This window comes from Babylonia areolata, chromosome 6 (genome assembly GCF_041734735.1).
Source record: "Babylonia areolata isolate BAREFJ2019XMU chromosome 6, ASM4173473v1, whole genome shotgun sequence".
Classification (NCBI taxonomy): domain Eukaryota; kingdom Metazoa; phylum Mollusca; class Gastropoda; order Neogastropoda; family Buccinidae; genus Babylonia; species Babylonia areolata.
Window position 1 is genome coordinate 35478941 of NC_134881.1, and position 13181 is coordinate 35492121.

A 13181-nucleotide genomic window follows, 5' to 3' on the forward strand; every position below is an offset into this window, starting at 1 on the left:
TAGGGACCAACAGCCCCAACTGTCAGGGTTCGAACCTTCTATCTTTTACCATCACTCTGTTCCGCTACTCACCAAGCAACTGGTTGAAACTGGCGTGAATGTTAACAAAACTGGCAATTGAAAAGTAGTGACGATCAGCTTTTTGCTAATGACTAAATTAGTACCAAAGTGTAACTCATTATCCAGTATCGAATACACACACACACACACACACACACACACACACACACAAAGCACGCACGCACCCACAAACGCACACACACACATGCACGTACATACATATACACATATTCACATGCATACGCACGCACACATATACACACACGTCACTCACACGCCTACATACACTATCAACACACTCACGCGTACGCGCGCGCACACACACACACACACACAGAGAAAGAGAGAGAGAGAACGTCTTGTTACAGTCATTCATTTTATGACCCATGTACACTTCTTTTTTTTTTCTTTTTTTTCCATGTGATGAAATAACAAGTGATTTCTCAGTTGTGTGTCGCAAACTTCTGTCGCAATGGAGTCAATAGCAGCTTACACATACGTACTTGAAAGCTATATACATGCTGACATCAGTATATCGCTTTTTCTGAGTATCACGATTAACGACTGATTAAACATATGAAGAAAAAAAACCACCCGAACTCGAAAAACTAAACGACATGCAAATAAAATCAAAATAACTAAAGTTCGAAGGATGTGAAATAAGCCAGTAAATAACTCAAAGTTAAGAAAAACTAAGGACAAAGCCGTGTATATCCGAGGGAATACCAATGTGTTGTTTTGGTTTTTATTATAAAAAATAAATAGAATTTTTTTAAAAGCACTGAAGTCACTTTCAGAAATTTACAATGAAAAGCGAATGGATGAGTGAATAAATGGACGAATCAAGATGCATATATACATATATGTTATTCATTATATAGATACATTGAGAGAGATTGTATTCGTTCACATTATGCCCAGTGCATCAGTCACACACCCATTCATCTCTCTTCGATTCTCAGCCCAAAGTTGTAACCTACGATCACCCTCCTGTCTCTCTCTTTTCATATATTACTGTCTGTCTGTCTGTCTGTCTGTCTCTTCTCTCTCCACTGGCTGTAGCCGATGTACAACGAACTCTCAAACCCAAGCGCGAAAATATACACACATGCACGAAAGGCGTTCAGACAAAAGCAGATCTACTTCTCTGCTGACCAGTGAGACCGAAAAAACTCCACCCTTCACCCACAAAAACCCACAGTCCTTAAGTCCAACGCTTCAACTACCAACCTGGTGACAATCCATAGTTCAACATAAGGAGATCACATTACACAGCCACTCATATTGCTCTTCAAAGATGACATGACATATCCAGGGATGTCATGACACACATTTCCCATCCATTCCCCAGCTAAGACACGGGCACGGACGTCATTACTACCATTGTTCCCAACAAAGATACAATCGGGAATGACACACATTCCCTCTTTCTGTTTTTAAGAGTTTCCAGCCCCATTATGACACAGTCAGGCAAGTCATCGCACATATTCTAGCTATGACGATGTTGCTGCCACAAAATAGCTGCAAAATGGGTGTTATCACACGTCAGCTGTGATGAGGGTGTTATCAAACAACAACTGTGACGTGGATGTTATCACACATAAGATATGACGTGGATGTTATCACACATATGACGAGGGTGCTATCACACATCAGATCTGATGTTATCACACAGTCCATTTACCTTCCCAACAATGACACACAGTCAGGGGATGTTATCCCCCTCACACATCACATCAACAGCGATATTTGCCATCACACACAATCCTCGTGTCTTCTCCAACCTCGACACATTCAGAGAACTCACCACACATACCCGTTTTTCCTCCTTCACCAAACCACGACGGTGTCGTTTTCAGTTTCAATTTCTCAAGGAAAAGTCACTGCTGTCGGACTAGTCCATATACGCTACACCACATGTTGAGCAGGGGCCTGACGAACAATATAACCCAACGCGCAAGTCAGGCCTGGAGTGCATGCATAGATATTTGTGTACCCATCAGAGCGGATATCTTCAACAGAGTTTCGCCAGAGGACAACATTTATGTTGCCATAGCAACATGGATTCTTACTCGGTGAACCAAGTGCATGGTGCAACGGGACCTCGGTTTATCGTCTCATCCGAATGACTGGACGCTCAATATCAAACTTGGAAGAAAGGAGAGGCACAGGGATTCAATGGGTCGTTTCTTAACGAGAACGTTGAGTCTCTGTACCATTCATCGCTGACCAAACTTCGGAGAAAGGGCGAGACCTGGATTCGAACCCAGCCCGTCAGGGACACTGTACGGTCAGATAAGCGTCTTAACCAATCTGCTACCTTCCTCCTCACGAAACCACGGCACAGCCAGGATCTCTGCACACATATCCGCCTTTCCCCTCCACTAATCCATGACACAACTAGCAACTCATCATGCTCCTCCACCAGACGACGCCCGACACCAGTCCAACACAGGCCTCACACACACCCCGAAGGTTTGACCTCCCGCCACCAGTCGTCCGGGTAGAGGTACTTGAGCAGTTCGATCCCCTCGTGAGGCACTGGCATCCCCCGTCCGTGGAAGCTCTCCTCCCTGAAGGGCGCGTCCAGCAGCAGGGCCGGAAACGACAGCTGCCGCTCCCCTAGCCACCTCCACACCGCCCTCGTCAAGCCTCCAGGCACCGCCATCTCCTGCCCGTCGCGGACGGAGTAGATCTTGGTGAACACGTGCACACGCCCTTCCACGCCTCGGTGAGAACGAGCGTGGTAGATCCCCGTCGTCCAGTCATAGTCAAGGAGGATGGCCTTCTCGAGGAAGGCCTCCTTCAGCTGCGCGTGCGACACGGCAGCCATGTCCACGTCCATCGCGCAGAAGTCGATGTTGGTGTCCCAGGGGAGCACCTGGCCCTGGCGCAGAGCTCCCCATAGTGTTCCGTAGCACAGTGCGTGCTGCACATGCAGACTGTCCAGCACGCCGTGCATGTGAAAGGCCAGGCTGACGAGGTCCTGCAGCACAGAGTCCGGCAGTCTGCAAGGTGCTGGCTGGGTGTACCAGGCGTGGGACGTGGTGGCGGGGGGTTTGGTGCGCTGGTAGAGATACGTCACGGACATGAAGACCATCGCCAGAACCAACACTACCACCCGCTTTGGGGAACATTGTCTGGTGAAGATAAATATGGCGCTCCTCATGACGATTAATCAAGGTGACAGTAGACCATGGAAAGACAAAGCTCGGTTTTTGACGCAGCTTTGTGATTTATTGCCCGGGACCGTTAACGGCTATATTTTTAACACCATGTGAGAAATTCGGCACGGTGATGCAGGGGGTTGGGGAAAAGGCTGTGTTGGTGGGACTGGGGGCGTGAAGGGGGAGGGCGTGATGACCGACACTGCTCGAATCGTATTGCTGATTACCGTGGTCTTTCAATGAATATTAGTTTTCATGCTTTTCTCTAATAATGAAATAAAATGTGTTGAAAATGCGAATCGAAATGAATGCTGTAAAGACGAACTAAAGAACTAAAGGAAGGAGAGAAAGTGGGTGATGTAAGAAAGATAAATAAAGAAGACAAAACTTCGAGAGTCTGATTGCAAAGCGCAAAAGCGCACGAACATTAAGTCATTCTTTTTCCCCGCTCTACGCAAGATGATTGTCCGAAGCTTCGCGAGCAAAATCGCTAATGAGACTTTAGAACGTTTCCTACTTAGGTATCATGCCACAAGAAGTGGTCTGTCCACACTTTCCACTATTTTCTGTTTTCAGTTATGATGCAGCTACAATTACATACATGTCAAGAGTGCCGAAATACAGAGTTCATAGAGATCAAAACCGATCATTCATGGAAACCGGCTCAAAATGAAATAATTTCTAAGACAGTTGAATCTGTGGGGAAACAGTAACAGACTCTTCACGCCGAAGAAAATGGGGATGGAGAAGAGGGGAGAGGAGGAGGATGGCTGAATCTGCGTCGTAATTGTCAGGAAGAAAAAGAAGAAATTAGCAGTTTGCCTTCGGTACCTTCAACTTCTTTCCTAATTTCTTGCTCTTAGAACTTATTTCTCAACTTAATGCCAATGACAAGGCTGTAATCAAACGTCAGCAGTCAATAACCCAACAGACAAGACAGAAACTCGTCAACCACTCGATATGTAAGATAATGAACTCGTCTCGTCAACTCCTCAAGAGTTAAGGAACGTGAACTCTTCAACAGCTGGACAGATAATATATAAACTCGTCAACAGCTCAGTAGATAATGCTGTAATTCATTACCAACCCAACAGATAGCGCAAGAACTCGTCCTCAACTGAGCATGTAAAACATATTGACTCGTCAACAGTTCAAAAGATAATACACGAGCTCCTCGATAACTCAACGGGTAAAACATAATTATGAACTCAACAGACAATACACGAGTTCGCGAACGATTCAACATATAAAGCATTAACTCGTCAACAACTCAGCTATAAAAACAAAACTGAATTGAAAAAACACTAAGAGACACATACCGCGTTTGAACGCATCCTCCTCTTTTAATCTGCATCATTCCTAACAACTGCAGCTGCTGTGATGACTCGTGCATCACTGACGGGCAGAACCGAAGTCGGTGCGCGTCCAGAGTTTTGGGCGTGAATAACAGCAGCTGTGACTACACTGAGGGCATCAGGTTTGGACGTGACACTGTGACTGCACTGATGACATCAGGTTTGGACGCGACATTAAATGTGACTGCACTGATGACGTCAGGTGTGGATGTAGCACTGTGAATGCACTGATGACGTCAGGTGTGTACGTAGCACTATGACTGCACCGATGACGTCAGGTGTGGACGTAGCACTGTGACTGCACTGAGGACATCAGGTTTGGACTTAAGTTTCCTTTCCTCGTCTGTCATCCAGGGGAGAGGAGTTTAGGCTTGTCGCGTGCAGTGTGGTCCGGGCAGTGTTGGATTGTGAGGTTGTCAGTGTTTCCGGATCCGAGGTTCAAGTCTGAAACACACGATGAAAAGTTGAGTGAAATGCAGAGGAGTAACTCAGCGAGAAAGGTATCAGCTGGAGTACTGCTTCAAACACAACATTAAGAATAATATGTTGACAACAATGGCGATGGTGACGGTGATGATGATGATGAAGACACTGTGGTTGCTTCAGTTTGTCCGTCTATGTTCGTGAGACTGTAAAACAGAACGCGCGCGCCCGATTCACACACACACACACACACACACACGGAGCGCGCGGACGTAGAGTGATGACCCAAAGTTAAGACGTCTGCGTAGGAAGCGAGTGAATCTGAGCACACTGGATTGATCCCCACTCTCGCCAGTATCTTGTCTCCCTCCACTAGACCCTGAGCGGTGGTCTGGACGCTAGTCATTCGGATGAAACGACAGACCGGGGTCCATGTGTAGCACGCACTTTTGTGGTTTTTCATTCTTGTGGTTTGTAATGCGATGAAAATGCGTTGACACATTCACCCATTTCCTAAGGACCTCATGGCCAATGACATTAAAGTGTAAAAGTGTCAAAAGTGTCAAGTTCTCCACCCAACACCTCTCTCTCTCTCTCTCTTTCTCTCTCTCGTGTGCGCGCGCGCTTCTCAACCCTCTCCCAAACTCCCAATATATGTACATGTGCCCGTGGCTGAAATGCATTAAACATTCATTCGTTCTCTGTCTCTTGAAATTTAGTCTAAAACTTTCGACTGACGAGAAAGTTATCAGGATACAGGTAATTAGGACAGGTAATTAGTACGCTAAGTTATTTGTATATAGAAATAATCATACCAGTGGGCCAGTAGGTCAAAGTAACACTATCTTTAGCTTTATCACAAACACTGAACAAAGAGACCATGTGAAAGAACAGATGACTTTACAAGCGTGTTCAAAAAGGAGATAAATAAAATAAAACAAATCCTGTCCTTAATCGCTTCTTAAAAGAAGTCTTTTTGTCTTTAATATAGTGCCAAGGAATAAAGTACGTGAAATAAACACTGATCTGGCCAGAAGAAACATTATGGGAATCCAAGCTTAAATTGCTAAAAAATGTAACTGTCACGCGTGCTAAAGCGGACGTGCACCCTCCCCAATATACCCTACTACAGACGCCACAACACAACAAGCCCACACAGAAACGAAATTATGTAATGCATTTAATGATTGTGTGTATATGTCTATATGTATGTAAATAATTTATTTTTTTTAATTATCAAGAGCATACAAAAACAAACAATAACAACCACAAAATAAAACGGCAGCAGAAGTACAGCTTTAGTCTTTTCACATTTTTTTCCCACTAGGACACTGATAAATGAGATGTCAAACCACCATCACTATAAGCACAGGATGGTCTGTTTTCCACGATAAAAAAATAAAGTAAAATAAACACATGAACATAGGAGTGTTTGTGATGCTGGCGGACGGAAGACAGGCCACCAGTATGGAAACGTCAGCGGAGCCCTCAGCGGATCCGTCGCCGGCTCCGAGAGGCGGGTGGTCTGGAACCACCATGTTACAACTAAAACCTCTACAAAACTGGCGGCACCTAGCGAGGAGCGCGCAGGAAGACGCACTGGCAGCCCAAAACCATTGATAAATAATTATTTCGAGAGATATCCTTTGTTGTTTTTTTCAAATATTATGGAAAACATACGTTTATAGTTGGTTGGAAGTGAATGGCATTATCAATGGTTGCCGGCATCTTTTTCCGCACTCCTCGCCGCCTCGACGCCGTAAAAATAGACTAATAATTATCTCCCTTTCAGTATTTCACATGTCATAAAACAAATCATTTACCATATACAACAGTACTGTTTTATACAAGCATAAATTTATTCCCGATGTTAACTCGTGGCCTCTAGTTGGACGAGCTCCTTAAACCTTAACAAAAATATCCAATAAAATTGTCTTGACCATGTAAAAAGCAAAATATCTAACATTACCCCCTTCCACTGAAAACTCCTACTTGGGCAGACATGACAAAAATGTAGCTCCTCCCCAATTCTTAAATTTCAATATTTATTCCTTACATTTCCACTAACATTTGAGCAACATGTGACAACTCATCGCCCCTTCACAGGCTCATAACTTTAACAATAAACCGTGACAAGAGAAAGGTCACAACAAACAGGAGACAGAAAATACAAACGTTAACAATGAACCACGACGGAGAAAAACAATACATAAACAAGACTGGAACACAAGCTCCTACCTAGAGCGACGTGACGTTTCCCCACGATTCGAACGAAGGCACAACACCTCAAGACGCGCGCCAGGCAACTGGAGAAACCTGACGGGACAAGACAAAAGTCACCCACTGGCCACCGCACAGTGTTCCGTAAACGAACAACGGGTGCTAACATCGAAACACAGATGAAGAACAGTTCCACTGGCGGACACAAAGTCGTTTACAGAGAAAAAAGAACAACGAACATCAGCCGCTAAGCGCTGGTTCCACCACTGTCCTTCTCCAAGGACTGACTCCCTTCGAGTGAAGCTGGGGAGGAGAGGAGCATTTGAAGCACTAGAACTCCGTTCACTCAGCTTCCTATATATTTTTTCCCGTTCAGTTGCACGAAACACTTACAAAACATAGAAAACATGACAACAGCACGACCTCACTTCGCTCGAACACAAGGGGAACACGCACGATAGAAAACATCGTGCACGCGCATAAGAAACACACCCGCCTCCAAAAATAATCCAGCGACCCACCGGCCCTCCATAAACGTAAAGGAAAAGAAAAAAACCCAGCGGAACCATTATGTCGTCCGTGACAGTAACTCATAGCCATCCATATTACAATCTAAATACTCACAATTCCTTTGGAATGCACAATGCCCCTGATATTCACAATGGACGACCAACTCAACAAGAAAAGGTGATCCTCCGAAAAGTAACGCAAAATGAATGCGTCCTCAAAGCATTCGCTTATCGATAGAAGACGGTGAGTTAATAACACAGACTAAACCTGGGGACACCAGATTATTACAGGACAACTGCGCCCTTGAACACATCAATAATTTTTCAGACCATAAATAAAACACGGTGTACATTTTGCTCGACTTAATCGGAGTCACTGCAACAGACAATGTATAGAATCACACCTACGTAAGCACGCACACACGCGCGCGCGCGCACACACACACACACACACACACACGCATACACATGCACGCACACTCGCGCCTCACTGCCACGTTCTAAAATCATACGATGTGAATAGACTGAAACACACAACACACACACACACACACTCTCTCTCTCTCTCTCTCACTTCCAAGTGCCAGCGAGGTCATCGAAGGGTGTAAACGCACAAATGTCTGTTTTACACGGACGGAAAATATGACTGACATGCACTCCACCAGTGGACTAACCACATGAGATGTTGGTCAGTCTTCCTGTCCGATGGGCCGTTGTTTGCCATGTCAACACTATCGTGTTTATGAGACTGTTCGACAGCAGGGATATTAATAAACACAAGCCTATCCTGTGACCCTGTTGGTGCTGCTACGAGTATTGAGAGAGAGAGAGAGAGAGAGAGAGAGAGAGAAAGGAGAGAGGAGACAGACAGGACAACTGGGGGTTTGGGTGAGGGGTGGGGTCTACAGCATACTTTTCACACAGTCGTCTTCGAAATGGAACACGTCGATTGTACCTTCACTCCCACCCACCCCCTCTCTCTCGATATATATTTTTTCACATACACACACACACACGCACGCATACGCACACACACAAATACATACATATATGCGCACGTAAAAAGAGCTATTTTTTGTGTGTTATCAGTCACATAGGCTTATCTGACAACGTGACGCACACAGACATATACCGAGCACACACACACACACACACACACACACACACACACACACACACACACACACACACAGATGAATATATAGGCTATATCTGGTGTCCCCAAAAAACGTGAACCGCTTCACACATTAACCTTAGGGTATCATCAACATGTCTGCAAAATGTCAAATTCAAAACAGCATGTCAAAAAATCCAGTATCAGAGGAAAACTCACTTATTTCAGTTTATGCTCAATGTGGCCTCCATCTTCCTCCACGACTAAACGAAGCCGTTTCTTCCACGCAGAAATGCTTTTACGTGTTTCTTCCACCGATATCTCCTCCCATGACATAATTATCATGTCCTTTAACGCCTGCTCGGTCAATTTGTCTCTCACTCCCCGGTAAACTTTCTCCTTCATAGAGTCCCATATGGCATAATCCATTGGGTTACAGTCAAGACTTTGTGGAGGACATTCATCTTTCTTGATGAATTCTGGTGTAGCCTCCTCCAGATGGGCCTGGGTTACCCTACTTGTGTGTGAAGGAGCCCCAGCTTGCTGAAACACGTAATTGTTTCTAGGATAAAGACGCCTACAATCTGGGAGAAGATTGTCAACCAATAACTGAATGTAGCTTTCACTATTAACCTCTATCAGTGTCAATAAAATGAATGTTTGTTTTTTCATTTCCAGGATACTCCAGCTGAAACCATATATCTTTTATGAAAATCTAGAAGTCTCATGATAGAGGCGAGATGGCTGGATTTCTCTTTTCCGTTTCCCATAAACGCGATCGTTTTGACGATTTTAGCTATCTCTAACGTAAAGTCTTTCTCGTCCGAGTAGCGGTCATTCCAGTTCCTTTACGATCCTTCTTCCACCCCAGCCTTTCTCCTTCAACAGTTTTCAATGGTAACCTTATCACTTCCACTCAAAGGCATGGCTGATCCTTCCAAACTCAAACTTTGGTCAGAGCTGATTTTGGATGCAGATGACATAAAAAAAATTTTTTAAATCAATAGACTTGACACCCAGACAGGCTATTTTTAGACTGACACTGATTGACAGATGCCAACACCTGGCAGCTGGCATGAACATGATGAAGGTCACATTGCACAGCCCTGATACTGGAATTTTTGACATGCGGTTTTGAATTTGATAATACTCGCATAATTTGCATCCGAACTTTTATATATTTTGCAAACTTGTTGATGGTACCCGAAGATTACTGTGTGAAAATTTTCAATGAATTCGGTTTCTCTATCACTGAGAAAATACTTGTCAAAACGCGGTTCACTTTTTTGGGGACACCCGATATATATATATATATATATATATATATATATATATATATATATACACACACACACATACATACATACATACGTACACACATAAACACATACAAACACGCACACACATCAACTGACATACCCATACTCACATCCATACCTACACCCACACACATACACACACAAAGACACACTACGGCACACACACACACACACACACACACACACACACACACACACACACACACATGCCGTACTTTATGTTGCGGCACTGACAATGATCGATCTATATTTACACTCAGAGTGGGCACACACACACACACACACACACACATGTATGTATGTCGTGTATGCTCTCTCTGTCTCTCTCCTATTATCTCTCTCTGAAATGAAACAAACAAAAAAACAAAACAAACAAAAAAAGATACCAACAACAGCACAACCACTCCGTCCCCCCCCCCCCTCCTCCTAACCTCCGCCACCACCCCCTCACCCGCCCCTCCACCCATAAAAACAAAAAACAAACAAAAAAAAAAACAAACCCAGATGAACTTGAATAAGCTGAAACGTAAAATAATCAGTGCGTTAGACTGGCTGCACACAGCGAAGAAGAAGAAATGGAAATCGACATTGGCTAAAGCCGTGTACCTCTATTTGTCTTGTCTTATTTAGATAGGAATACCACATTCAGAAATTGTTCATAACTGTGACAAAAATTAGTGACAAATCCTATCCCTAATTTTTCTCTAGCAATGCTACTTACCTTTCCAACAACAGCAACAACGAAAATGATGAATGGATTTCACGAGCGTCAGATTACAGTGAAACATGTAAGAAGTTTGGTGTCGTCTGCTCTGTCTTCCCCATTCAGAGATCAGTCTGTTGACGTCACAAACCCTTAACTTGGCTCCACACCACAGATTATTTCCATACTGAAACAATCTTCTGCTGTTATCTCTACGTACAGTTCAATCGGCGCACAACGGTACGTTTGCCTTTGGGGATAAAATGTCGTAAGCAGCGGGGCGCGTGCAAGCCTGTCCACACATTCACGCACGCATGTGCACGCGCACACATGCATTTGCATGCACACACACACGCACTCGCATACATAGTGGCACACAACCAGACACACTGACCCGAAGACACTGACACAACACACACACACACACACACACGTACACTGAAGCCGCACGCATGCAAACACACACGCACACGTACATATACACACACATACGCGCGCACGGGCGGACACACACACGCGCGCGCACACACACACACACACACTGCACACACATACGACACATAAACGGCGCACGCACACGGACGCACGCACCTACACTCACATCAGTACACACACACACGCACGCACGCACACACACACGCACACACACACACGACACATAAACGGCGCACACACACACACACACACACACACACACACACACACACACACGAAAATAAATCGAAGCTAACATGATTCCACAATTATGCTACTAAATCATACAGACTTGAAACATACCTAATCTACTCTAGAAAAACAACAACAACAACAAAAAACAGCGGCATTTCAGAATCGCAAAGCGCAAACTTCGCGTCGAGCGGTGCACGTGATCTCCACATGGAAAGCAACAGCTCAGGAACACACGTACATAAAAATATGCCAGGGCACGCGAAAATTGTAGCACATTAGAAGATGAGTTTCATTTTCTAGACGAATGCACTGATACACAATCATTTACGATAAGTCAAGCTGAACGACATAAACAGTCACACACAACAACTCCTCGCCCCGCACTAACCTAGACTGCCACACAAAGCAGGTTTAAATTCCTGCGCTCGATCTCAAGTTATCACGTTTATTACCCCCCACCTCACCCCCACTTGTCCTGGTCTCCCCGTCAATTTCCAAACACGACTTCCATGCTATTTCCACTCCCGGCGAACGACATGACACCACACAGGGCAGATTTAATGCCCCGCTTACTTCACAGGCAGCGAAATCAACGCTATAAATCTCACACCCCTTTGTATCAGTCCTTCCACCCTTACACACACACACACATATGTATCCCACAAATAAAAGGAGACCGATATTGAAGGGGACATGAAAAAGGCCGTGAGGCCTTGGCAGTCAAATGCCAGTCCCTACACTACTACTACTACTACTACTTTGACTGAGAGATCGGTTGAACTTGGTAGTCATTATGAACAAAATAATGACGTCACCTGTCATCATGACGTCAAATTGCAGTCGTCAAAAACAACAACAAAAAACAAACCAAACCCCCCCCCCCCCCCCCCAAACACAAACAAAACAATAGTCTATGAAGAAAATGAGGAAATAAATCAAGATCTTCCCGAAGTTGGGTTTTTTTGTTTTTTTTACATGACTCGGTTATGAGCGGGGTGAACGGAAAGAGGCTTGGTCGTTCTTACGGTTTTCATGTAATCCAACGCAAAACTCGTAAAATTGACGACCTAGAACGGACACTAACATCGACGGTCTCGTCCTCAAAGACTGAGAAATCTGTGGACGCTGTTGTGATCCTTTGCGGGCTAAGCGATAAGCTTATCAAAACATCTGACCCAAGGGACAGTAGCAAATCAGTCGTCCAATCTATTAAAAGATTCTCTGCTGAACACCCAGAAACAAAGATTGTCATCAGCAAGATCGCACACTCAGAAACCCCGAAATGAAAGTGTAACTAAATCTGTTTAATGCACTCACCACCACAGAACTGTTTAATTACAAGAACGTGTCCTTTGTTGACCACATTCACCTGAACACCAGGTCACTCAAAGATGGAATACATCCGACTGTACAGAGGAGCAAGAGTGCTTGCAGGGAACGTGGGCAGACAAGTCCACCAGTTTTTCTGGGAGACGCCAAGGAGACCCTGCAGACGTCATCCGCCTTTCATTCATCGTCCATGGAGATTCCTTGACTGCACTGTATATCCCCCTTTCATCGAGGGGCATGCGTGGCTGAACCCGTATAACGTTCTGAATGACGAGTTAGATCTCCTCAGAAATGTGACAATTGCTTGTAGATT

At 44.6% G+C, this 13181-nt stretch overlaps 1 protein-coding gene across 4 annotated transcripts; it reads right to left on the reverse strand.

Annotated features, from left to right (window-relative positions):
- Positions 1-388: 388 nt before the first annotated feature.
- On the reverse strand, positions 389-11013 carry LOC143283382 (uncharacterized). 4 transcript variants are annotated; one of them, XM_076589592.1, is made up of 4 exons: positions 10889-10988; positions 7244-7321; positions 6422-6530; positions 389-5026 (listed from the first exon to the last, which is right to left on the reverse strand). In XM_076589592.1, the coding sequence occupies exon 4, from the start codon at positions 3227-3229 to the stop codon at positions 2519-2521; it is 711 nt and encodes a 236-aa protein (XP_076445707.1). In that variant the 5' UTR covers positions 3230-5026; positions 6422-6530; positions 7244-7321; positions 10889-10988; the 3' UTR covers positions 389-2518. The 4 variants fall into 4 exon arrangements, with proteins under 4 accessions (XP_076445707.1, XP_076445706.1, XP_076445704.1 ...); XM_076589591.1 differs by lacking the exon at positions 10889-10988 and adding an exon at positions 8409-8422; XM_076589589.1 differs by lacking the exons at positions 6422-6530; positions 7244-7321 and having other exon boundaries at positions 10889-11013.
- Positions 11014-13181: the final 2168 nt, after the last annotated feature.

Excerpts from the sequence above, each read along its gene's own strand:
- LOC143283382 (XM_076589589.1), bottom strand. The coding sequence starts at position 3,229 with ATGAGGAGCGCCATATTTATCTTCACCAGACAATGTTCCCCAAAGCGG.